Source organism: Alternaria triticimaculans (genome assembly GCF_023758025.1).
Source record: "Alternaria triticimaculans strain BMP 0046 chromosome Unknown scaffold_31, whole genome shotgun sequence".
In the NCBI taxonomy this organism is placed as follows: Eukaryota; Fungi; Ascomycota; class Dothideomycetes; order Pleosporales; family Pleosporaceae; genus Alternaria; species Alternaria triticimaculans.
This window is the reverse complement of record NW_026055988.1, coordinates 107264-132618: the sequence shown is the minus strand read 5'-3', so window position 1 is coordinate 132618 and position 25355 is coordinate 107264. Positions and strand designations below refer to the sequence as shown.

The window sequence follows — 25355 nt, the reverse complement described above, 5'->3', positions numbered from 1 at the left end:
TACATAGTATCTTCTCAAAAGGCCCTACACTCCAATCCTCAAAACAAGCAGAACCCCAAAAGCTTATATCCCCCTTCCAAGCTTGAATCCTTCCAAACTCCTAAGCGATGCACACCACACCCACCATCAATGGATTTACCCGGACAATCAACCCGTGGGCGGAGTCCGGGCTGTGCAAGGCGAACATCGAGGCGAACGAACATCACGAAGGATGCTCAACTCGGGGTAACGCTGAGAAACGCCAATGATGCGCTTTGTATTTCAGAAGGAAGTGAGGATCTTTCCCGAATGCTGGGCTTGGTGTGTTATATGGTTATTGTGACTTCCTGCTCCGCCACCGCCGCCGCCACTCATGATAACCGACGTCGCGTGGGAAGTCACGAGCGGGAAAATGTATTGTGTGAGCGCAGTAGAGCAGGATTCGGCAATCAATCAACAGTCCCTTCATCAAGCATGGCATGAAGTCCCCAGCCTACATCGAGATAAAACCATGCAAAGCAGTCAACCCAACATCAACGTAGGCTCCAGGCTGTTCAATTGTTGCATTTCGCTTACAGCAGCTTCTCTCCCTCTCCCTCACCCTCACCCTCACCCTCAATCTAGCCTAGCCAGTCCCAATTCCCCCTTGAAGCAACACCTCAACCCAAACCCCTCGCCACCCAAAAGGCAAGCATAACCCCAAAAACAACCATATATAAAGAACAAGCAACGCCAAACAGCCAAAAACACCTCGCTATGCAGGTAAGACAGATACTTGGAGATCGCAAGCCACACACCCCCCTCTTACATGAGAAAAAAGTCGTACCCGTGTGAAGAAGACATAGAACCAGTCACCTTGTACGCGGAAAAACAGACACAGGCCTGGAGACTACACCAGGATGAAGTAAGCAAACTATGAAACTTTATCGTAATGTAGCTTCCATGGTGTCCAGTTTCTCCTAGGTCGACGAATCAAATACTACTCCTCACCATCACTATCGCCGAAGCCAGCCAGTAACTCCGCTTCAAGGCCATCGTCATAGTCGTCCTGGAGATCTGGCGCTGTCGTCCCATTTGCCTCGGGATTCTTCATCTCCTCGTCGTCACCGTCTACATCCCCCTGGTCTTCTTCCGGCCCCGTGGTTTCTGGGCTGGGTAGACCTGATTTATCGGCGGTAACGACATTTGTGAGTGACGTCACTCGCTCCATGGTACGTTTCTTCCGCCGTTGGAGGCGCGAGGTGGTGCTGTTAACGCTGCTATCGCTTTCCTCCGTCTCGCTGACATCGGTGGAGTTTGTGCGTTTCCGCTTCTTCTTGGCAGCTTGTTGCTGGGTATCTGATGCTGTGCTGTTATCTGATCGGACGCTGTCGGAATCTGATTCGCTGCCGCCGCCGTCTGTGTCGGTTTCGTTCATGAAATCAGCGAGCTCGTCGTCGAGCTGCGCCCAGTCGTCGTTTGACATTTCGACTACGGGGGACGCATTGTCTGCGGCTTCATCGCCTGTTCCGTCGATGCTCTCATCTTCTAGGTCGGCGATGGGTGAGCCGCCTCGCTCCGCTGCATCGGTCTCGATTATGTAGGGTGTCTCGTCTACATGCTCCCATCTGGTGCAGCATTGGAACATCCATTCGGGGTTCACGATCTTGATGTGGGGGTATCGGGCGGCTCGCTTTACTTTGGTTGTCTTTCGATCGGGGTTGGCGATTACGTGGGTCGTTCTCCGTGTAACGTTTGTGGTAACTTCTGCGCCAAAGCTTCCGATCCATAGTGCGAAGTCCGATCTGGGGAAGGTTAGCTGCGCTCTGCGATTTCGCTGTCGAGTACTTACGTTAGGACATCCACACCAAGCGGAATGATACCAGAAAAGACGACCACCGCACCGTCGAGTACCTCACTCTTGATGCGCGGCATGATCTCGGCTACATCAGGAATGACGTCTTCTTCCATGGAGCGCTTCTTTGGGCTCTTCTCGCCCTTGAGCTCAGCCACACGACCGCCTGTTGGCACCTTCTTGGCCTTCCTGTATTCATCGTAGAATGTGCGGTGGACGAGGTTGAGGTTGTGTTCGATGACGTCAAGTCCTCTGTCGTCGTCGTTGAGGATGCTGTGTCGGACCTTGGGTTGTTCGACCGGTCGTGAGTCGCGAAGTTCAGCTTCGGCAGGTGTCTCTTCATCCTCCCTATCCTGCATGAGCTGTTGCTGTAGCAGAGGCCGCTCTGTTTGTTGCGCGATGATGAGCTTCTCCTGCTCTTTGGCCTGCTCCTCCAAATCTTCAGTTGCTGCTAATGATATGAGCTGCTGTCCCAGCTCATTCAAATCACCATTCGTAGTTTCGGTCGTGGTCTCGAGCGGCTTGCCTGGGACGGATACGACACTCGTGGTCGCATTTTCCGTCGTGGCCTTCTTCGGAGTCGGGGGCGATTTGTCCTTTGCGAATGAAACAAGCTCCTGCTGCTTAGGCAGGAAACTCGCGTTGATATCTCCAGCGCCAGGGAAGAAGTTGAATACGGGCACGCGGACGAGGTGCGGGCTGTATTGCCAGACGTCTGCTCTGTCATCAATGATAACGCACATGGCCGTGTTCTGGTAGAAGAGCCGCGTCAGACTTTTAAGCTTGTCTGTGTAGTTCTCGTCGCGGCTGAGGATGCGGTCGCCAAAGTACTTGCGCTCGGGATCGATGATCTTCGCGACGGCTTGCGCATAGGCTCGGGTGGCCATTGTGTAGACGTGCATCTCGTAGAGCTTCGAGACTCGGTCGAAGAAGTCCTTGAGGCCTGGGCGCATCTTGACGTAGTACCAGTTGGCAGCCACATTGGAGACATTGTCGTCGGCCAGCTGGAAGCCCTGTACGTCTTTGACGGCATCGTGGTTCGGGTTCTCGGGGTCGGCTTTCCATTCGGCAATGGTGCGCTCGCAGGTGGTGTGGATGACGGTCTGGTCCAGATCGACGATGAGGGTCAGCTTGCGCGCGCTCAACAGGCGCTTCTTGGCGTCCTCCTCTGCCGCTACCGCCTCCTTGTGACTGACGAGGAGCGCCGTGTTGTCGTGCGCCATGTTGACCGTCGCGCGTCCGACATCGAGCTCCTTGGTGAGGTAGTCGACCTGCGTCATGTCGCGGCCGCAGTCGACGCAGAGGCCGCCAAACTGTGTCTCGTGCGTGCATGGCTCTTCGATCTCGAGGAGTGGAGTTCTGCGGCCGTGTTAGCATGTTGCGCGCGCAGCAAGCGCGCAGTAGGCCTACCCATATCGCTCAATGACGGTGCCGGGCTTGATGAACCAGCGCGTGATCTTTCCCTCTGTGCTCGCGGCAAACGTCTGCCTGAACTTCTTCATGACCGTCTTCTCGCCTCCCCACTTGTCGCCCTCGGTGACGCGACTGTCATAGCTGTAGTTGAACAGCTTGCCCGACCGCTGGACGTCATCGTCGCGCTTCTTAAGGAGGTCGATGACGGTAACGGGATAGCTGAGATCCCGGGGCGAAACGATCTTCATGCCGAGGTGAGGCAGCCCATGCGACTGGCGACGTGGTGGTGTTGGACGTGGGCGCGTTGTGCTTCGGCTCGGCGCATTCGGCACTCCCGCGGCGAGGAGTGGTAAGTGGAAGCTTGGTCGCAGTCGCGATGCGCTATGACGTCTGGCGCCAACGTGCTGAAACTAAGTTGAGAGTGAAGGTGTAGTTTCCGGATGTGGTGCGACGGGCTAGGTGGAGCGTGGGTGAGACCTCGGAGAAGTAGAAACCTGAATAGGTTTGCAGACTACACTACGATAGCGCAAGTAGATTGCAAGATCTGGCGTCAATGTAGGCTCCAGTGTGTTCAGTTTATTTCGTGTATGAGGTGGTGAGGTGCTGCGCGACCGGGGTTGACGTATGGCGTCGCGGCTCGGTTTCCCCCAAATATTTGGGAGCGAGGGGCGGCCATCTTTATACCTCTCAGCCACCATACTAGCGCGACTGCCACTACCTCAAACATGCCACCAAAGACAAAGAGCGCTCTCCAAATAGGACGACGCGTTTATCACCAGTCATCACGAGTCCATCAACGAACTCAACGGTACCTATTATTGGGAATCGATGCAATGCTTTTTCCGCGATACCTCCTTCGACTTGGTAGGGTAGTAGTGGCCTAGACGCGTCTGAAGCCCCGAGGAATGCCAAGACTTTACCCTCGCGAACACCAGGCTACGACATTGCACGATCGATCTGAGGGAGATGGCTTATCTGACGTATACGCACGATTTTCATAGCCTTGAAGTCCTATGCAAGTATACTCTTGATGCCTACATCTGCGCATGCCGTATTCTTTTGACTCACTAAAGATGCATGTAGGCCTCTCTCTCACACACACACACATCAAGACCTTACTGTCACGAGAACCAGCTGCATTTAATCGTAAAAGATACCCAGGACCCTCTTCGAGCAACACATCTTGTGCTCTGGGAGATGCCTCTTCTCCATGAAATGCGGTCTCACATCACGTGCCATTTCCGCTAGCAACCCGTTCTTGGGAAAATCGACGTCTTTGGAGTGCACCATGCGGCGACATAACATGATATGACTCGACAGTTGTATACTCTTGCCGCATACACACGTGCTTGATGTATAGAATCGAGTCATTATAAATACATGTAGCCCTCACATACACTAATGCAACTTCCAGGCTGCACTTCAACAGCAATGCATTCAGCACATCTACACCCAAACATTATCAAAACTGCACTATCACAAACATCAGCATGCGACCTATCATATCCCTACTTGCATACAAGCGACAACAAATCCGTGGTCATCTGAGATCGGTCAAGTCAAAGATTGGTCAATACCATCTCCACGTTTAGGCAACGACGATCTACCAGCCCCACACATCTCCATCGACTGCCGTGCAACATACCGAAAATTCCTCTCGAATATAGAACTGTGTAATCATTCATTCCATTCCATTACCTACGGCTAAATACGCTCACGATGAAGAACATGTGCGCACAGGGCACATCAAAACCACGTGGTATCGTAACAATCTACTCTATAACATCATGCAGAATCCCAAAAAAACGCCCTGTACCCATCCATACCCAAAGCCAAGGCCAAAGCGATATCCTTGCCGCGATAATTAACGTGTGAAGAAACCATCATCTTCTAACCCACTCCCTCAACCCCCTATCCCCAACATCACTTCTCCTTCTCCTTCCTACTCGTCTTCCCCGCCTCCTTGAGCACCATACTCCCCAGCACCAAGTTCCCGCCCCCCATCCTCGACGCATCCTGCTCCATCCCCGCCACCGGTTCCTTGACCATATAAGGATGAGAAACCTCTGCTTTCTCGTCCCCATCATCAACAATTGTCCAGTCGTCTTCGTCGCCGAACCCATCGTCCGTCGCATCAGCATCCTCATAACCAGGCTGTTTGCCATGAGTCTTGATGAGCGTGCGTGCGCGGTCGAGTTCACGGTAGATGGTTTGGATGGCGACTTGAGTGCCGTTGTCCTGTGGGGAAAATATGTTAACGATCTGGATAATGATGATGGAAGGGGATATAGTGGAGGAGTGTGGTTGACTTACCTTCCTAATCCTCTGCCCCAACCTCTTAGCCCTCCCAATATACCGCTCATTATTCGTAACCTCCCAAAGCGCGCGACTAAACACACTAGTGTTGACCTTCTTGAGCCAAATCCCCACATCAAGATCCTCAATGCGTTGCGCAAAGAAGAACTGGTCGCCGAAGAAAGGTTTGATAATCGTAGGTATACCGGCGCGCAGACTAGCTCCCGTAGTCCCACTCCCGCCATGATGCACCGCCGCGTCCATTTGCTTGAACAACCAGTCATGGGGCGCAGATTGGATCTGGAAGATTTCCGGTGGGAGGGGGATTTCGGGTTTGGATGCGTCTTTGGTTTCTAGGCGATCGGACCAGCCTTTTGAGAGGACGCAGCGGACGTCGGCCTTCAGGACGGAGTCTACGACAGTCTTGGTGAGGGCGGCGGGGTCGTCGATGACGATGGAACCGAAGCCGACGTAGACGAGCTTCTTGCCGTCGTCGCGCGCCTTCTTGATGAAGGCGGTCAAATCCGCTGGTGGTTCGTAGCCCTCGCTCTCGTCTAGGAACCAGTATCCGGTTACGCGGACCCAGTCGGGCCAGTCAAACGGCGGCGGTACTACGTGGGGACTGAAGTTATACAAGAACGGTCGCGTGTTCGCCTGCATCTTACGCATGGTCGTGGGCGGAAGTCCCAGCTCGCGTCGTCGCCAGGCGTTGATTTGCCCGGAGATGGCTAGCCAGAACATCTTGTCGAAGATTCCGTACGTGAACTGGTTGTAAGCGCCTCCCTGCTTATTCTCCATGACAGCGAATGCGTGGGGGTAGGTTCGCGTGCGCGTCCATGGCATCGTGAAGGCGCGGAAGTACGGGACCTCGAGTGCCTCTGCGATGTGGATTCCAGCCATAGTGCTCGGGCTCTCGATGATCAAGTCTGCACCTTGACATGCCCGCCAGGCTGAACTACACACGTCGTCGAGCCATCCGCGGAACTTGGCGTTGGCCTCTCTCAGGAAGCCGACTGTGAACATACCGTGCTCGACACAGATCCGCATGAGCTCAGCTGGGTTGCCGTCTACGACCGCGAAGTCGATACCATGCTTCCGCACCCAGGGCTCAAATTCAGCATGAGTCGCGATTTTCGCCTCGTGTCCCTCCTTGATCAGCTCTTTGCATAGCGCAATATATGGCTGTACGTCGCCTCGAGATCCGATGGTCAGGCAAACGATCTTCAGCGGCTTCGCGGGCTTGAAATCGATGATAGAGGCGAGAGGGTCGTCGAATACGAGTGGAATGCGATCATGCTCTGCAGCGCGTACGACTTCCGATACGTCCACCTTCTTGTCCGTGTCGGTATGGTCGCGGGCTTGTTGTAGCAGGTCGTGCTCCGCCTTTGCAGCCTCGTCCTCGCTGTCAACGCCCGAAGAAGAATCATCCTCATCGTCGAGATACCTATTATTCTCCAGAACGCGGTGCACCATGATGGCGCATTCGTCGCGATACTCGGCCTTTGAGAACTCGAAGAAGAGCTCTTCATGGCCCTTGATGACGACGGCGAGACCGTGGTAGCCTAGTCGGAAGCCCTTCTCCTTGTTGACATTCTCGATATCCCGCATGGGGATAATGACCTTGGTCTTGGACGTGGGCAGCAGGCCGCGGAAACAAAAGTAGTTGCCGCTGATATATATCTTGCCATAGTTCGGTAGCATGCGCTGCAGCGACGCAAAGAACGACGACTGCAACACCTCGGTGTCGGGGAAGGCGAAGTGATTTTGGAAGTTTTCCGCAGCCTTCGCCGCGTCCTCGTCGTCCTCGAACCCGTGAACCTGATCTCCAGTCTCTAGTCCGTCGGCAGTGGTATAGTGTTTCCGCCCGCCTGCGAGCATACCAGACACCTTCTCGTAGTAACCCATGGATTCTGTCGCGAGTAGGTTGCCCATCTTCTTTGAGCGAGTCCTGAAGAATCCCGCTAAGCCCGACGCCTTCTGAAGCGGGTAGGAGGCAAGATCTTGTAGAGCGGATGAGGATCCTGATAGGCGAGGTTGAGCGCTAGTGTCAGTATCGTCTTCCAGATCAGTCGCGCCTGTCGGTGTTTGGGGTTGCTTTAAGCGATGCGCAGTGTTTGCGGATTTCGGTTGGCCCGAACGCGCTGTGTCCTGTGAATCTCTGGCTTGAGTGTCTAGCTTGTGTAAAGGCGCGTTGATTGCGTGATTCGCGGGACCACGGAATAAGTCGGAGCGGTCCAGTATTTGTGAGGCAGAAGCGCTGCTTTCATCCATGGATTGTATGGCGACAGACGATTCGGTACCCGGATCGAGTGAAAGATTGGCTGACTCGGAATCCGCTCCTCTAGGCGACAGAGGAGTTCGGTCCCCTGGACGACCTCTACCACTGAAGCTTCGTCGCGCTTCATTGCTTGGTCTTTGTACTTCGCCGCTCGGTCGTCGAAAGGTGCGGCTCGCGTCCATGCTACGTCGCACGTCCCAGCTCCTTCTGTTGGCATCATGGCTAGACCGAGCAGATACATCGCTTATGCTCGACCTTCCTGCACGCGGTACCTGCAAAGGCGAAAGCGTAGCGCGAACGTTTTCATGAATGTGTGGTGTCTCAGCAGTAGTGGTTGGCGATGCTACAGATTCGCGTTGACCTGTCGGCGTAGATGCCTCGCCGTCAACACCTTGTTGTAAGGCTTGATGGTGCTCGTTGTCATTAATCATGATGCGTAGAACGTTGAGCGCATCTTGTCCCTGATTGAAGAACGAGAAGAAGTACTGTTGGAGTGAGCAAACATCCCATTCGTATGATAGGGAAGAACACATACCTCATCGATAGCAAACGTCTCATCATTATCAATAACCCTCACCTTGACCGTGTTCGCCAAATCCAAAATACTGCTCTCCTCAATCTCCAGCACATTCTGAATCGGCAAGCTAATCTTGACACTATTGCCCTCATTATGTGTCCGAAAGATGACCTTCTGGATACTCCTCGCCCACTCCTTCGCGCTCGCCGCACTGTCCGCCTTGAACAGATACTTTCGCTCATCCGTAGTGATGGTGAAGCTAGTCTCTTCTTCTCCCTTCTTTGTGGGCTCGATGACTTCGGCGGATATGGCGTATTGCAGGTTGATTCGGTTGCGCGGAAAGTAGAGTTCGGTAGGGTTGGTGTAGTATGCGAGGACGTCGCCGCGGAGAACGAACCAGTAGCGGTTGAACTTTGATCGGCCGCGCTTGGAGAGATAGCCTGTTTTGCTGACGTCGTGCTGAGAGGGTTAGCACATCATGTTGACTGCGGGGCGGATGGTGCTTACATGTTTCTTGGGTATATACGCGTAGAAGCATATGTGCTTCTGGGTAATGTACATGTACCCTTGCAGCAGGATGCTTTGGAGCAGCCAGCATGGATACTCGGATATAACCTCCTCCACCTCTTCAAACTCGAAGATTTGCTGTATCCTCTGAGCAAGCGTGACGGGGGCTTTGCTCTTAGCAAGCCCGGCGGAGCTTCCGTGTCTACTCCTCCGACCTGAGCTCCTCCCTTTGTCTACTTGTGCATCCTCGCCAGTCGCGACCTTGGCCTTGTCCTTGGTCTTCGGTTTCGGGTCGCTCGGCGGGGTCGGAAGGTCATCGGGTGAGGGTTTCGGTGGGAGGAACTGGGACGAGGACATCTGATCGCTGCGGCGGCTGTCTGAGCGTGCTTCCTTCCGGCTGGAGAGCTTCAACTTGGGCAGGGAGCGCAATAGTTTGTTCTCGGAGAGAGTGCGCCTGTGCTTTCCCTTCTCTATCGTCGGCCCATCCAAGTCTCCAGCTGGACTTTGGAAGTCGTTGGCTGAGCTCAAGCGACTTAGGCGTGCTGCGCCGTCGAGGTTGCGGTAGGGTGCCTTCTTGCCTCCGTCGTCGCTATCGCCGGAGTCGACTTCTTGCATCGTGCCCAGGTCCGTTTGCGACTGCTGACCCGCGCGGGCTATCATGGAGAAGAGCGACTGGTTCATCGACATGGTGTTGTTCCGCTTCGGCGCCGTGACATCCTCCTGTGCATCGTCGCCATCTCGGAAGCGCTCCGGTACGTCCATAGACACACCGCGCGTTTCTCTTCTTGAGTCTTTTCGCTTTCTGCTCATTCGGCGACTCGTCCTGTCCTGGCTTCTGTCTTGGGACGCCATCTCGGGATGGGGCGTCGTGCGCCTGCACTCAACAGTTATTGGATCGTCAAGGTTGCTCGCGGATGTGCTGGCGGATGTACCACGGTTGGCCAAGGCAGCGATGTGGACTCAAGAGTGTATTGCGAATTACTATCTGGAAAGGTATCGCACGCTGCAGGGCAGTTGGGAAGATCGTTAAAGGTCACATATTGGAGCGTTGAGGGAATGACTTGTAGCTGTCTCGTGGCTGAGGAGCGTGCTGCATGCGTCCGGGGTACCTACTAGCGCGATACGATAAGGTTACCCACGCACACCTCCAGGCAACGACTGCGACCGGTAACTGTGGAGTGTGACAGGCAGTGTATTAATCTGTATATTTCACTCGAATCCGTTATCATCCCACATGCTTCTAGGTTGCGAGCTGCAAGCCCCCAGGTCCGTTGGAGCAGTCTACAGACGTCATTGGTCAGACTTATCGATAGGTGCACGTGTAAACGCCAGCCCAAGGCGCTGCCGTCCGCTAACGTGGACTATAATAGTCCACGCGATGACAGCCAGGTACTCCATCAGAGGCGCAGACAGGCAGACAAGCGGATGCGGATGGATAGAGTAGTAAGCCCATGCCTGCAGTTCGTTCATTCATGGTGGCAAAAAGAAGGTATCTTCCACGATGCAAAAAATGGCAAAAACATACAACAGCAGGTATTCCCTAGTGGTCACCCACCTAGGTACTAATCTGCCGATATCCTGCTTGAGTACCGCTGAGCGAACGGGAAGCGCTATTATTCAGAATTCTATGGTCGTATGTGAAAGAATGGGATGTTGTAGCAGTATAAGAAGGCGCTGTTCCGCGGGCCGCCAAGCCCGTGACCATCGCCTAAGCCATCCGTGCCCGCAGGTTGGTGGAAGGCCTGTTATTTCATGGATTCATCTCGTGGGAGACAGCTCCAAAGCTCTGGGAAATCGTGTCGTTAATACATCCATATCACCATCTCGAGATTGCTACAGCAAGCACAGACCCATGTACAAAGATTCAAAACATCACATGCAAGGGCACAATCATTCTTTATCCTTCTCATTAGCTGATGTACTCTTGTACAACCGAATACCCAAGTCATTAAACCGAACTACAATTTAATCCAAACGCCGTCATCATTTCCATGACGTTCCAGAGTTGTATGATATCCATAATAGGGCGACATAGAGAGCAGAAGCTTACTTGGACTTGGCAAGACCGACAGCCGAGTTACCAAGGTCGTATACGGAGTACCACTTCCTGAGGAAAGCGTCACCGAGAATAGCAAGAGGTCCTACTGGCTCGGGGAAGTCCATGCCCATGAAGGCAGAGATGCAAGATCCCTGGACCTCGAGAATGTAGTCGAAAGCGCTGATGGTGAAGTTGTGGCCGGTAAGAGTGAAGGTGAGGTCGGGCAGACTGTCACGCTTGTCGCACTCAACAGAGTACTGGCCGTTGAAGCCCTTCTTGGCACCGATCTCCTTGTTCAGGAGCTCGGCGATGGTGGAGGGAAGAGCGATCAGAGATGTACCAGTGTCAAGAATGACACCAGTGTTGTCCATCTCAGCAGTCTCCTTGCCAAAGGTGATGGCATCGAGGTCGACCTCCCAGTAGGCCTTGCGCCTGAGGGGAAGCTTGACCATCTTGCCGGTGTAGTGGCTCTCATCGATGCCACCGAAGGTAGCCTCGGACTCCTGGCCCTCGTTGGTGTCGCCGAGGTAGAAGGCGAAGACGGGCTCGTCCAAGAGACCCTGTTCGAGCATGTTGTAGAAGGGAGGGACTATGCCCTTGACACTGATAGTGTCGTAGCCAAGACCCATGATGCCGTCGAACCTGCCGAAGGCGAAAGCGAGACCAGGCTCGGAGGTGGCCTCGGCGAAGTCCTGGTGCTTGACCTTGAGGTCGCCGATCTGGAAGACATCCTGCGAGACGAAGCCGCTGAGCGAGCCGGATCCGTAGCGGATCTCGAACTCGGTGCCGTTCTTCTTGTAGGTTGACGACGCCGAAGAGTCGTACTTGGTGTGAAGGTAGCAGGCAATCGAGTTGCAGCTCTGCGATGGAACCCAGAGGTTGGAGCTTCCCGTGTCGAGAACGACCTTGAAGGTCTGGGGAGGAGTTCCGAGAGAGATCTCAGAGAAGTCTGGCGCCTGTTAGCTTTCGCCACACGATGCTGCGCAGCGCGCGGAGCTTCGGAGACGTACATTGCGCGTTCAGGAAGTTGCTGACGGGCACGGGGTGGGTGCCATCGGCGATGTAGGGCGCCTTGAGTGCAGCCTCCATGTGCGACTGGGCCTTGAGGCCGGTCATGTGCTGCTGGGAGTACTTCTGCTTGAGGCCAGCCATTTGGGTCTCGATGTTGGCAAATTCCTGTTCATGGTTAGACTGCGATCTTGCGCGTCCGAATGCGACGATGGCTTACCAGCTGGTCAGACAGAGAGACCTTCTTGAGCGGCGTCTTGTAGACAGCCGCAGAGGCCGAAGTGGCTGCTGCGAGGAGCACCGCCGTCTTCATGATTGCGGACGTTTAATGGAGACGGATGGGGTATGGAAGAAGAATGGATGGATGGGAGATGGGATGGCGGGTGGAGAGGGAGAGATGGGGGAGTGAGTGGTGTGTTGGGGATGGAGCTCAAGCTGGAGCTATCTATGGGGCTGGGGAAGGCGCGGCGGGCGAATGACGAATGTGACCAGTGCTGCCTGGCCGACAGTGCGACTAGCGTGACACGTTCCCTGTTCGAGGATTGTACCTGCGCCAGGCGCACCCGCCATGCCCCAGACAACCAGAACCGAGGTCTGCATAGTGCTATGCCAGCCACCTTAATCGATGGAACTTGGTTGATTAGCTGTCGCACACTTGAGCGACATATCTCACGTGTCTCGTTGCATGCGCAAGTCAGGATACGGTGGGCTTCGAGCGCGAAAGTTACCCCGTGATCACGCGCGTCAAGCTTCCATGACCTCAGCACTCGGGCTAGCAAGCCATCGCTCAGGTCCTCAGATGGTCCCAAACACAAATGCTGTGCTGTCTTCCAACGCGGTGTATTCCGACCGACTAGATAACACTATCATACAGCGGTGTCTGGCTCGTCCGTGTACTGCGGCGCCTCAGCCAGGTTCGCCTCCTGCTCCCTCCGCGCCTTCTCCAGGTCCGCGGCCCACAACGCCGAGCTTGCTGGTGCCGTCATGAGGAAGAACATGCTAAGCGGCGGTACATACTGCAGCATGAGATAGACGGTGCCGTACCTATAGTTTGTTAGTCGCATCACGATGATCATGCGCAGAACACGTACCAGGTGTATTGCCACCTCCTCTTCTTGATGGCAAGATTCCTCTGTTTCTTGTCATATTCGAGAAGCTGGAAGTACCGCCAGTGCTGGAACGGACCCGCGCGATAGCCCGTCAGCAAAAGAAATATCGGCACCCCGACGTATGGTATAAAGTTCACAGGCAGCAGGACGACGAACTCGGCGATCTGGCGGAAGGAGAACGGCGCGTAAACAGAAGACCGTGTAGGCTTGCCGAGTCGGCGGACGGGGTCGTTCAGCGCATCTTCAGTGACGGGTCGGTGTTTGCGGACGAGGTCTTCGTAGCCTTTGTAGATGAGGACTGCGTCGAACACATCGACTTGCGATTCATCCTAGCCGGAGTCAGTACCTGAGTATAGCGTGCAGTTGGGTATACGTACCACTAGGAAAGACTCGAATAGTAATGCGACGATTGCAGCTCCCTCTCCCAAGACCAGGAATACGGCGTTGACCCATGCACTACCCGCCGTATGGAATATCTTGAGGAAAAGTACTTGGGGCAGCAACGTCCATACGAAGAGGTTTATGAGGACGAAGAGGCTGAGAAGTACAGCTGGTAGCAATCGCGCTTTGAGTAGAGGATACAGGAACGGGTGCGCGAGGAAGAAGACGATGCCCTGTTGCCTGTTAGCACATGCGCGACAACAGCAGAATAACTCCAAATACCTTGACGAGATACGTTGACGCTACAACATTATCCACCGTTGGTCGCACCACTACTCTCGGTATATTCCCCAACGCCGTATGCACTCCTTGCTGTGACATGGTGGTGGTTCTCGTGGTGATGCTGAAGTTTGCGTGAAACAGAGACGCGAAGGCAGCTGCGTAAGAAAGACCTCGGGAGTGACGTAGCTACGGAGACCCTGAGCGGTCCTACATTCCCCCCACGTTGCACCATCCGCCTGGCCCAACTTGAGCGTTTCCCGTCGGAGGAGACGCGCATAGCATTCGGTGTGGCTTGCAATAATGCACCGTAGTCTGTATGCGTGAACGATGTAGACGCCTGACACGCCCTGCGAACGATCTATGGGTCTTGCAATGTATATAGGACTCGTATCTCCCAAAGTAGAAGGCAATACATCGCGTCTTCCAACCGACTTCACTCCAGATGAACAATTGAACCCCATATCCATCAACACGTATACTGGCCCGAATTCATCATCCACCATGTTCCACAACCCCACCGCCTCAACCTACAAACACACCAACCCCTCCACAAACCCCTCCGTCGAGCCCTTCCACCGCAGCCTCCCCGACTACGCCATCACCCCTCTAATCCCCTTACCAGACCTAGCCCAAGAACTCAATCTAGGCCACATCCTCCTAAAAGACGAATCCAGCCGTCTCGGCCTCCCCGCCTTCAAAATCCTCGGCGCATCCTGGGCCATCCAAGTCGCCCTAACCAAAAAATGTTCCCTCCCCATCACCGCCACACTACATGAACTAGGTGCAGCAGCGAGGAAACAAGGGGTGGAGTTAGTGACGTGTACGGAAGGGAATTGGGGCAGGGCTGTAGCGCGGATGGCCAAGTATCTAGGTGTGAAAGCAGTGATTTTCGTGCCTGATTTTATGGATGAGGCGACGGCGGGGAGGATTAGGGGTGAGGGCGCGACGGTGGTGGTTGTGGATGGGGATTATGATTTTTCGATTGAGAAAGCGAAGGAGGAGGCGGGGAAGGGGGAAGGGGGGATGTTGGTTATGGATGTGAGCTGGGAGGGGTATGAGGAGATTCCTGAGGTAATGTCTATCCCTGTGACCCAGTCCATGTCTCCACCTATCTACCTATACATGTAGTGGAAACTAACGTGTAACAGTATGTAGTACAAGGCTACATAACCATGCTCACGGAAACCGACACACAACTCAAAGACATGAACATCAAACCCGTAACCCACGCCATCGCCGCCGTAGGCGTAGGCTCCTGGGCACAAGCCGTAACCAGCCACTACAAGTCCTCATCGCTCCCCCAACCCGCCACTGTCATAACCGTCGAGCCAGATACAGCAGCCAGCCTCAAGACGAGTCTGGAGAAAGGCAAGATCACGCCTATCTCCACCGGCCATACAATCTGCAACGGCATGAACTGCGGGACGACGAGCACGACGGCGTGGGAGGTATTGAGAAAAGGCGTGGATGTAAGTGTTACGATCAGAGATATTGATGTACATAACGACTTGCAGTATTTGCATAAGAGGGGAGTGAGGAACGGGCCGTGTGGAGCTGCGACGATGACGGCGTTGAAGAGGGTGTGTGAGGACAAAAGGATGAAGGAGACGTTGGGGTTGGATGAGACGTCCGTGGTTGTTTTGTTCAGTACGGAGGGGGCCAGAGACTACATCATCCCATCTGGTGCTTGAACTCATTGAACTCATACTCCCCATCTCATGAAGATAGTATCATACATCCTATCAAACTATTCCCTCAACCAAGCGTCTTAGTCTTCTCCTTCTTCTCCTTCTGCCTCTCCATAACATTCAACACATCATCCGCATTATTCTTATCCCCCTTCCTCTTCTTGCCACCCCGCTTCCTCACCTTCTTCGGCCCCTTACCCCCTTCCTCGCCTTCCTCATCATCGCCTTCAGCACCCAATCCCTTCCACTGACTGAACTTGACTTTCTCGCCTTCCCGCTCCATCTCCTCTGCGTCATCGAATCGCGACGCTCCGAAACCCATGTCCATGTCTTCCATGTCGCGATCTGAAGCCGCCAGCTCCGCAGCACGTTTCTTGAGTCGCGCTTCTTTCGATGCGGGGTCGTTGGGGTCGGTGGATCCGAGGTTTTGGAGGAGTGTGGAGTTTTCGTCCAGGTTGCGGACTTTGGCCAGCGCGGCGCGGACGGTGGCGTCGGCGGCGGATAGGTCGGAGGGTTCGGCTGTGGAGGTTGAGCGGGCTGTGGTTGCGAAGTAGTCTCGTTTGGCGGGCGCTGCGGGCGCGGTGTTTGTGGGTTTCGCTGGCGCGTCTTCCTCTGCTTCTGAATATACTTCGCCTTCTGATTGTGATTCTGCAGCATCGAGCTTGGGTGCAGTAGGCTCTGGCTTCGCTGTCTCTTCGTCCGATTCGTCATCTGAGTCGTCGAAGTTTGCGAGGGGGTTGTAGTTCGACCCAACTCCTGCGAATATATCCTCGTCCTCTGACTCTTCCTTCTTCGGCTCAGGGAGGTTGTGCATGTTGATCGGCTTATTCACATCGTCCAGATCGTGACGCACTTCGGGCGCTGGCTCCTCGACCTTCTGCTTCTTGACCTTTCTCTTCTCCTTGCCATCCGGACCGGTGATGATCAGCACCTCACGACCCTTCTCGTCTGTCTCGATGCGTGTGTCTCCATGGGCGTTGATCTTACGGAAGCCTGGTCCCAGGGTGGGAAACCTCTTCTCGTGCTCGGCCGCTGCGGCTGCTGCTGCCTCTTCCCGTTGCCTCTTGAGGTCCTTCAGGATGTCGTTGCGACTCCTCTTGACGCCAGCGACAGGACGCGGTCCAGTCATCTTCTCGCCCTTCTTCTCAGTCTTCTCGCGTGTAATGGGGCCGACATCCGCCTCTGCCAGCTCATCGAACGCGTCTTCCACCTCTGGCACCTCTTCAGCCTCCTCCTCCTCCTTTTCTTCTTCTTCTTCTTCTTTCTTGTCTAGGCCAACCAGAACATCCTCGCCCCGCCTCACTCTCTCGAGCAGCTTCCTGTCCAGGCCCTTCACTAAATGCGTGGTCCCGACATCACCACCCGTAATCTCTTGCACGAGCTTCTCGAACGTCTCGCGATCGATCTCGCCCTTCTTCATAGACTCCTCGAGGTTCTTGACGCGTTTGGCGATCTCATTGTCTTCCTCGTCGGTGTAAGCTTTCGTGCGGTCGGTGTAGCCTGCGGCGAGCCTCGTTCCTTTGGGCACTACATTCCTAGCCTTCTTTTGTGGGTTGTTCTTCGAGTTGCGCTCGGCGAGTTGGCGCGCAAAATCTGACTGTATCGAGCCCTTGCCTACCTGGCGACTGCGTATCTGTTAGCATCAGTCCTGCACGAGACAGTCTTCGGAAAACTTACGGTGTCATTGGTATGCTCGAGTGCTTGCGCGCGCCCAGCACCGCCCTAGGCGTTGCCGCTGCAGGTGACTTGCCCTTGCCGTCATCCTGAGGTTTTGGTGTTTCGACTAGCAGCCGCCTGAATTGCGAGTTGTTCATGGTGCGCGAGTTGAGAGGTTGGTGGAGAGTCGCGATTCGCAAAAGATGTGCCAAGCTTCTGCTGGCGTCTTCGGGTCGCGCCTGCACCACGCGAGGCTACGCTAAAGAAGCGTGGCTGGTCTAACGCGGGGAACCTTGAGCGCTCAACACAACTCCAGCCTCGTCTACTACCGGATTGTATTGCGTCAGCAGAATACTGATGGCAACTGTATGGACTTTCTGCGGCACGGACAATGCCTTCATTTACGTAGTCTTCAGTACCCTGCCGCTTCAGCTCTAGTCAACTGTCTGTAAGGTTGCAGCGCGATCTTGCTTATGCAGGATCACAAGACTACTGTAGGGAAATGCTACCTGTTTCCCTGTACGAGAGTTACGCTATGCCGCCACAGTAAAACGATCGTGCATAGCCCGAAAGGTTCTGTATCTTCCCCATTTCACTTGCTAGGCACCCTGCGATCCCCACCACCCCGCTTCCTCTCCGCATAAGTACCTGAACAGCCGGGTAAATTGTTGAACTCACCTCCTACGCCTCCCTTCCCCGGTATCTGTGAAATTGTAACGGCAACATGTTCAAGCTTCTCGTTGCTGCGGCTCTTGCTGCGGTGGGCGCGTCCCAGTACGCCATGCCCAACGCGACCAATTCGACTACATTCATGAACCCGATTGTGGGCGCTGGAGCAGACCCGTAAGTCAATCCTCCAAATTATGCTACCATCCGTCTGAACATCATCCAGCTGGATGTTCCGCCACGAGGACTACTACTACATGACCTACACCAACAACGTCAACATCACCCTCTGGCGCAGCAAGTCCCTGACCTCCTGGGACGCCGCAGAGTCCAAGACCATCTTCGTCCCCGAGCCCGACCAGGCCTACTCCACAGATCTCTGGGCGCCCGAGATCCACCAAATCGACGGAAGCTGGTGGGTAATCTTCACCGCAGACCCCAACTTCGACTCCCCACCACCCGAGGTGGAGATGTGGTGCGAGTACAACTGTCCCGCCGTCAACCACCGCATGTTCACCGTCGTCGGCGAAGGCAAAGATCCCTGGACCGCCGAGTACCGCTACCACAGCGAACTCGAGACGTACGATCAATTCGCCATCGACGGAACTTACTTCCAGCACGCCGACCAACTGTACCACATTTACTCTTGCTGGTACCACAAGTACGACGGCTGGCCAGCCAACCTCTGCATCACCAAGATGTCCGACCCTTCCACCACCGTCTCCCCCTTCTCCGAGCGCCAAATCATCTCCGTCCCAGAGTACGCCTGGGAAAAGACCCCCTTCGGCCGCTCCATCAACGACCGCCTCTCCTCCAACGAAGGCCCCCAACAACTCACCAACCCCACCACCGGCCAAAATTTCCTCATCTACAGCGCCGCCCGCTCAGACAACCGAAACTACTGTCTCGGCCAGCTCGAGCTCGTTGGCGACGATCCCATGAACCCTAGCGACTGGCGCAAGCATCCTTACCCCGTCTTCTACCAGAACCCTAGCGAGAAGGCTTATGGTGTCGGTCATGCCTCTTTTACGACGTCGCCTGATGGATCAGAGGATTGGATCGTTTACCATGGTATGCAGAATCCGACGAATGGGTGGAGTGCGAGGTCGATTCGCGCGCAGAAGTTTGGCTGGAATGAGGATGGGAGCCCGGACTTTCCTAAGCCGGGGTATGGGCCGTATCAGGTTCCTAGTGGGCAGTAGGGAGGTTACTGATGTGGTGTCTGGGTTTGCGGGATGATGGCGGGGCTGTGAAGGTTCTCTTGCTCTGCGGCTGGTTTGCTTGTATCTTCTGGACGGCGGCGACCGGCTGTGTTGGTGGGCTCGTGAAGAGAGCCGCTTCTTCCCTGTTTCTTGCATACAGACCTTGGATAACACCTAGGTATCTGGACCACTCCGGATATATATTGCCAGCTTAATCATAACCATGGAACGATCATGATGAACTTGACCAGCCATCGTTGCGACTCTATCTCTTGTGTGATACCCTGCGTCGTGTAGATGAATAGAATATCCAATATTGAGGTTCGTAGCGATTTCAGCGTGTTCTGTGTCCCTTATGTGACGTGGTGGCATACTGTGGACCTGCGTGCCTTTCGTACACGTTCGGCGCGGCCGCCACCGACCATGTCTGCGATCCGGAAGTATTGCGCAACCCACCACATCGCTCGGAAAGATGCGAAAGATACTTTTCCTGTGCTTCCTAGAGCTTTGGAGTAAACCATGATGCCCCGATGCGATTTCGTGGCATCCGAATATGTGTTGTTGTTCTGATCTTTCAGATTGTGTAAAATGTCGACTTGCATGTTTTTGGCATTTAGGTCTCAACACGTAACTTGTTCAAAAAATTCCAACACAACCACATGTTCCTCAAAATACACCAAACTTAGCAGATCGACCAAAGTAATACGTGAAACTACTTCCTGCAAGTTTGAGATTATTTGAGCATCATGGTGGAAGTCTACGCGTTGGAGGTCTGCGGAAAGCGTCTTTCCGGAGCAGTCAAACTACGCGTATTTTCACGACCACACGACGCGCTTTAGATGCACAGTGCGATGTGGAGACGAGTATACAGTCAAGCGCATATCAAGAATACAAATGCTACATATCATTCACGTATCGAACTCCGCGTTGCATGGCCGTTGTACTTATGGAAGACGTGACGTCATACGCCCAACAGCCAAACTTCACAGCCGTCTTCACGCAGGTGGCAATAAGCGTAAACTATGAGTCATGCTACGACCGGTCAGACGGCACAGTCAATGAGTCACGCAACGTCCTGTTCATTGTTAACGCGAACGAGATGAAAGTCGGTCTGGCAAACTGCACATGGCACTAGTTCACATACACACTAGCAGAGCAAAAGGCGGAACAGCACACCGCGGAAGTGGAGCACATCAGCAATGACCACCGCGTTCACACAAAGTTCGCAGACGCGTCGCACATCACAGCAGAAGACAAGTAGATGAAGTTATTATGGTATCATTCCATGCAAATCAGAACCCGACTGATATAACCGTGAACTCCGAGCCTTCTTATACTATACAAGGCCATGACCATCCCACCAAGCACCGAAGAGGCGACCGTAGACTGCTGAAGAAGCCAGCCGGACAAAAGTCGTAACATTGAAAACCGTAAGAGCGAGAAGAAGACGACGCGCTTAACCACCGAAACCGTACAGAGTGCGGCCTTGACGCTTGAGAGCGTAGACAACGTCGAGGGAGGTGACGGTCTTGCGCTTGGCGTGCTCGGTGTATGTGACGGCGTCACGGATGACACCCTCGAGGAAGGTCTTGAGAACACCGCGGGTCTCCTCGTAGATCACTGGGGTGGGTTAGAGAGGTAGGCTAGGAAGGTGTGCAGGAGACATACTGGCTGAGATACGCTTGACACCGCCACGACGTGCGAGACGACGGATAGCGGGCTTGGTGATACCCTGGATGTTGTCGCGGAGAATCTTGCGGTGGCGCTTGGCACCACCCTTTCCGAGACCCTTGCCACCTTTGCCGCCTGGGAGACGCGTCAGTAAAGTGTTGATGGTGAAGGACGACGCGTTGAGCGCGCCGAACTGTGGAGGTGGGAATACTCACGACCAGTCATGATGATAGATGTGGGGGGTTGTTGTGTTGGGGAGGAGGTGTTGTTGGTTGTAGAGTGAGAGAGTGGTAGTAGTGGATTGGATGCTTTGGTGATGATGGGAATTAGTTGGGGCGGCGGGCGTCGTGTTTATGAGGCAGCGGGGCGCGTCGTCTTGCGCGCCGGATCACACGCCAGCCACGCCAGATCAAAGCCGCGCACGGGCGCGCTTTCCAGATCAACGCCCGTGCCCCTTCCCAATTGGGGCGCGCAGCAAGCGAGCCAATGGGGAATGGGCGCCGCGGTGTGGACTTGGTGGTTTTGAAGTTGCAGCGCGCGCAGGTTAGCATGCTTAGCATGGCTTTGGTGTTCCTGGTGCGCGCTGTGAGGGAGCGCAACAAAGATTGATTTTCCAGGCAGCCGCCCGCCCCCCATTTACCATATAAGCTGCGCCCGCCCACCCTCCTCCATCTCTCATCCACTCAACTCCACTCACCATCACAACAACCATCTACCACATCCACATCTCCATCTCCATCCCACTACAACAACATGGCCCGCACTAAGCAGACCGCCCGCAAGTAAGCTTCAGCCTCATCGACTCTTCAATAACTATCTTACTAACAATCTCTCAGGTCCACTGGTGGCAAAGCCCCCCGCAAGCAGTTAGTCTAGCCTCAGCTCTACTTCGCACCTCATCGCAGCATACTAACTTCACTTCAAGGCTCGCATCCAAGGCAGCTCGCAAGTCCGCACCGGTCAGTACCTACTCACCTCATCATTCGATGCATCATTTTAATATCCTTCAGTCAACCGGTGGTGTCAAGAAGCCTCACCGCTACAAGCCCGGAACCGTCGCCCTCCGTGAGATCCGTCGCTACCAGAAGTCGACTGAGCTCCTCATCCGCAAGCTGCCCTTCCAGCGTCTTGTCCGTGAGATCGCTCAGGACTTCAAGTCGGATCTCCGCTTCCAGTCCTCTGCCATCGGCGCTCTCCAGGAGTCCGTCGAGGCCTACCTCGTCTCGCTCTTCGAGGACACCAACCTCTGCGCCATCCACGCCAAGCGTGTCACCATCCAGAGCAAGGACATCCAGCTCGCCCGCCGCCTCCGTGGTGAGCGCGGTTAAGCTTCTCACCTTCGATATATCGACACGACTATGACAACTTCTTCGGGTCGGTGATGGATTGGGTCTTTGGGTCGGATATTTAGGCGTTTGGGTTCATGGTTCACGGTCTTCAACTCGGTTTATGAGTGCACACGAGCGGTGCTGAGCATGTAGTATATCCAGGTTAATCAGTGATGGTCACTGGCGATATTCCACGAAATCAACAGATTTCTACTTCATTCCATCTTCATCTTTGATTGTGATGTTTGCTTTGACTTTCAGGGTGTCGCTAACTCTTCTTCGCTCCGCTCTTTGGTGTTTATGCCACTGCGCTACTTCGACTGGCCGCGAATAGTCGCGATGCGGCACTCACCCCGCAACATGACGCCCATCGCAGCTACTAACTCGCCCATCATGACCAGCACCTCGGCGAACGGTACACTAACAACTGAGACTACTACGATGTCTTCCCGTAAAGGCCGCGCGATTGCGCAACTTCATCCAACCCTTGACAACACTTCACGATGACCTGGCAAACCGAATTCTGGTCATGGATGTCGCCACCCACAGTGCAGACCGCTGAAGTCCCAGCCGTCGGCCAAAAGGCGCCCTCCACGCCCAAACTCGCCATACCAGCACAAGATGGCAAGCCAACGATTATCAGCTTCCTCCGACACTGCGGATGTCCTTGTACGTACACTATTCAAAAACCATGACGATACAATCTCATTCACACCACCACAGTCGCAGAAAAAACCTTCCTAAACATGCGCGCCCTCGCGCCCGCTCACCCAGACATCCATTTCATAGCCGTTTCGCACAGCGACCAGGCGGCTACGGATCGCTGGCTTGCATCGTTGCCTGAACCAGCGCAGAACTCCCATCCTAACCTCAGCATCGTTGTTGATGCAGAACGCGAAGCATATGCCGCGTGGGGCTTAGGCACGTCCAGTCTGTGGCATGTGCTGGGTAGTATACCTGGTACGAGCAAGTTGAGCAAAGAGGGCATTAGTGTGAGGCCGACTGAGAGTGGGAGTCGGTGGCAGACGGCGGGCAATTTTGGGGTTGATGCGCAGGGGGTTGTGAGATGGAGTAGGGTTGATGGGAGGGCGGATGATATGCCGGATTTTGAGGAGGGGGTGGATAAGGTGCGCGAGGGGAGGTTTGAGACGGGGGGTTTTGCTGAGGCTATGCAGGGTTGATGGGGGATGTGGTTGTTATGATACGCATGTGTAGATTGTATGTGATGCTTGTAGTTGGTATTATGGTTGTGCGGTTCTCGCGTTTTGCGTTGTGAAGACGCGGATTATGTGTCGCATGTGAGGTACGAGATGACCGTGAAGCACAACGCGTTCTTGCATCCTTCTCGCGACCATGTGAAGAGTGCAGGCTCTATACTCGTGATAACATACCTGTCTTCTTCTTGTAACACACAATTCTAACTTTCCTGACTATGGTGATCAAAGACAACCCCTCGATTGGCCCGCCCACCGATGACCTCACGATAACACGCGAAAACGCGCCAACACTTGAAGCGCGTCAAAGTGTCGCCACGCACACAACAGACCCGCCGCGGCCAGATCATGGCATCATGGCTGCACCGTCCACACGGCTGACGACTCGCGCGAGCGAGTATGGCTCAGACATCGACATCCAGTCCATCGCGACGCTGAGCGACTACGGCTCGGACATTGACATTGACGACGACACCATACTCGCCGACGCCTTTGACACGATAACAGACGCTGCGCATACCCAGAAGAGCGCAGTCCTCCCCAGCATAGAATTCGAAGAGGGCGAACTCGAAGACGAAGAGCAGGATGTGGACGGCTTCGTGCAGATCCATAGACCCACGGTCCTGCGCGTTGCAAAGGGCAAGGCCAGTGTCGACGCGGATGCACAGAGGGATATACAGAGCTCGCCCATGCGAGAGCGCAAGGCGCTGGAAGTCGAGTACGACGAACGATCGCGACGGGCGTGGAGTGGTGCGTTGATCAAGACTCGCAGCAGTGGCATTGGCATGACTGACGACTAACAGCGCTTAGTTCCTCACGAACCACCAGCCTCTCCCCCCAGACCCTCGCAATTGCGATCTGATCGCAGCATATCGCAGTCTACGCGCGCCGCCTCTACCACGCAGGCCGTACAGGCTGCCGAAACCGATAACCGGCCGCCCATCGAGCGGTTCCGAACGAAGCCCAAGAAATGTCTTTCCGTGACTGATCTCGTCTCACCAGCATGGTGCGAACTGCAGTACTTTTACACGTTGAGCAAGTTTGGGCGCAAACCACGAACACAGGCGATGAAGACTGGTAGCAAGATCCACCAAACGCTGGAAGACCAGGTACACACAACAGTGCCAGTGCAGGTTGAGAGCAAAGAAGACCGATTCGGCCTACGCATGTGGAATGCTATATCCGGCCTGCGCTGTCTTCGCGAGACTGGCCTTACGCGTGAACTGGAAGTTTGGGGCGTGCTCGAAGGCCAAGTCATCAACGGCGTCATCGACGAGATCTCCTACGAATGTCCCGACCCAGAATTCGAAGAGGAACTCGAGCGAACCCGCGCCGAGAAAAATGGCGGCATCGTCCCCTTACCATCAGGCCAAATCAGCATCACAGACGCCTTTGCAAAAGCCAGCAAACCGCCCTCCTCCAGCCCACTAGTCCCCACACCACCTTCCGACCGCCAAATCTACATTGCAGACGTAAAAACACGATCCGCGAAATCTCTCCCAACAGGCGCGTCTCTCCGCCCTACCTGGATGCAACTAATGCTCTACCGCAAACTCCTCGAATCCCTCTCCCTTAACACCGTCGACGCCGAAACCGTCTTCGCGCGCTACTCCCTCGACCCCCTCACCCCCTTCACCCCGCTCTTCCTTTCCGAAATCAGCAACATCGGCCCCGAAACCTCTGTCTCCTCCTACCCCAACCTACTCGCCCTCTGGTCCCTCCTCGTCACCGAAATGCAAACCACATTCCCTCCTTCCAGCCTCTCGCCCATCCTGCGCGCAGAGTTTAGGTATGCGAAGACGGGGGATGTGTTGGGCAGCCGGCTTACGGTGTATGAAGCGAGTGTTGTGGATGGGTATGTGGAGAGCGAGATGGATTGGTGGAAGGGGAGGAGGGAGGCCAAGGGCGTGGAGATTGAAGAGGCGTTTAAGTGTCGGATTTGTGATTTTAGTGAGGAGTGTAGTTGGCGGAAGACGAAGGTTGAGGAGGCGGTGGAGAAGGGGAGGTTGAGGAGGGAGGCGGAGGCGAAGGAGAGGGGGAGGAGTGCTGTGTAGGGGGTGGGTGTTGGTGTTGGTGGCGGTGTGATGTGTGGTTGTAGATATTAAGGGCTGGGCTATCGTCGCATTCAAGAAATAGACGGAATAACTGCCATGTAGGTTGCATCATTATTATCAATCCGAATATCTATCAACACTTTCATGCAACGGAGACTTTGAACAAAAATCAGCATCCATTATCCTTTCTATTACCTGCTGTTGTTTATGATTATATGCCAATGCGCTATTTCAT

General features: G+C 54.6%; 11 protein-coding genes across 11 annotated transcripts; 5 read left to right on the top strand and 6 right to left on the bottom strand.

Moving 5' to 3' along the window:
- Nucleotides 1–958: 958 nt before the first annotated feature.
- On the bottom strand, nt 959–3474 carry J4E78_010390 (uncharacterized protein; the record flags this gene model as incomplete). Its single annotated transcript, XM_049370968.1, has 3 exons — nt 959–1763; nt 1811–3172; nt 3224–3474. The coding sequence occupies 3 exons, from the start codon at nt 3472–3474 to the stop codon at nt 959–961; spliced, it is 2418 nt and encodes an 805-aa protein (XP_049217318.1).
- Nucleotides 3475–5149: 1675 nt separating this feature from the next.
- On the bottom strand, nt 5150–9675 carry ATG26 (Sterol 3-beta-glucosyltransferase; the record flags this gene model as incomplete). Its single annotated transcript, XM_049370967.1, has 5 exons — nt 5150–5464; nt 5540–8284; nt 8335–8775; nt 8824–9646; nt 9671–9675. The coding sequence occupies 5 exons, from the start codon at nt 9673–9675 to the stop codon at nt 5150–5152; spliced, it is 4329 nt and encodes a 1442-aa protein (XP_049217317.1).
- Nucleotides 9676–10869: 1194 nt separating this feature from the next.
- On the bottom strand, nt 10870–12182 carry PEP2 (Vacuolar protease A; the record flags this gene model as incomplete). Its single annotated transcript, XM_049370966.1, has 3 exons — nt 10870–11810; nt 11872–12037; nt 12090–12182. 3 exons carry the CDS (start codon nt 12180–12182, stop codon nt 10870–10872), a joined length of 1200 nt encoding a protein of 399 aa, XP_049217316.1.
- Nucleotides 12183–12735: 553 nt separating this feature from the next.
- Nucleotides 12736–13740, bottom strand: J4E78_010387 (uncharacterized protein; the record flags this gene model as incomplete). The annotated part of the gene is made up of 4 exons (XM_049370965.1): nt 12736–12913; nt 12961–13307; nt 13356–13592; nt 13642–13740. The coding sequence occupies 4 exons, from the start codon at nt 13738–13740 to the stop codon at nt 12736–12738; spliced, it is 861 nt and encodes a 286-aa protein (XP_049217315.1).
- Nucleotides 13741–14142: 402 nt separating this feature from the next.
- On the top strand, nt 14143–15177 carry J4E78_010386 (uncharacterized protein; the record flags this gene model as incomplete). The annotated part of the gene is made up of 3 exons (XM_049370964.1): nt 14143–14712; nt 14790–15110; nt 15175–15177. The coding sequence occupies 3 exons, from the start codon at nt 14143–14145 to the stop codon at nt 15175–15177; spliced, it is 894 nt and encodes a 297-aa protein (XP_049217314.1).
- A 219-nt stretch (nt 15178–15396) lies between these two features.
- J4E78_010385 (uncharacterized protein) lies at nt 15397–17143 on the bottom strand (the record flags this gene model as incomplete). Its single annotated transcript, XM_049370963.1, has 2 exons — nt 15397–16954; nt 17007–17143. 2 exons carry the CDS (start codon nt 17141–17143, stop codon nt 15397–15399), a joined length of 1695 nt encoding a protein of 564 aa, XP_049217313.1.
- Nucleotides 17144–17709: 566 nt separating this feature from the next.
- J4E78_010384 (uncharacterized protein) lies at nt 17710–18853 on the top strand (the record flags this gene model as incomplete). The annotated part of the gene is made up of 2 exons (XM_049370962.1): nt 17710–17828; nt 17878–18853. The coding sequence occupies 2 exons, from the start codon at nt 17710–17712 to the stop codon at nt 18851–18853; spliced, it is 1095 nt and encodes a 364-aa protein (XP_049217312.1).
- Nucleotides 18854–20309: 1456 nt separating this feature from the next.
- J4E78_010383 (uncharacterized protein) lies at nt 20310–20749 on the bottom strand (the record flags this gene model as incomplete). Its single annotated transcript, XM_049370961.1, has 3 exons — nt 20310–20473; nt 20522–20659; nt 20740–20749. 3 exons carry the CDS (start codon nt 20747–20749, stop codon nt 20310–20312), a joined length of 312 nt encoding a protein of 103 aa, XP_049217311.1.
- Nucleotides 20750–21277: 528 nt separating this feature from the next.
- HHT1 (histone H3.1) lies at nt 21278–21852 on the top strand (the record flags this gene model as incomplete). Its single annotated transcript, XM_049370960.1, has 4 exons — nt 21278–21306; nt 21361–21390; nt 21450–21483; nt 21535–21852. 4 exons carry the CDS (start codon nt 21278–21280, stop codon nt 21850–21852), a joined length of 411 nt encoding a protein of 136 aa, XP_049217310.1.
- Nucleotides 21853–22473: 621 nt separating this feature from the next.
- On the top strand, nt 22474–23033 carry J4E78_010381 (uncharacterized protein; the record flags this gene model as incomplete). The annotated part of the gene is made up of 2 exons (XM_049370959.1): nt 22474–22521; nt 22707–23033. The coding sequence occupies 2 exons, from the start codon at nt 22474–22476 to the stop codon at nt 23031–23033; spliced, it is 375 nt and encodes a 124-aa protein (XP_049217309.1).
- Nucleotides 23034–23284: 251 nt separating this feature from the next.
- On the top strand, nt 23285–25120 carry J4E78_010380 (uncharacterized protein; the record flags this gene model as incomplete). Its single annotated transcript, XM_049370958.1, has 2 exons — nt 23285–23816; nt 23877–25120. 2 exons carry the CDS (start codon nt 23285–23287, stop codon nt 25118–25120), a joined length of 1776 nt encoding a protein of 591 aa, XP_049217308.1.
- Nucleotides 25121–25355: the final 235 nt, after the last annotated feature.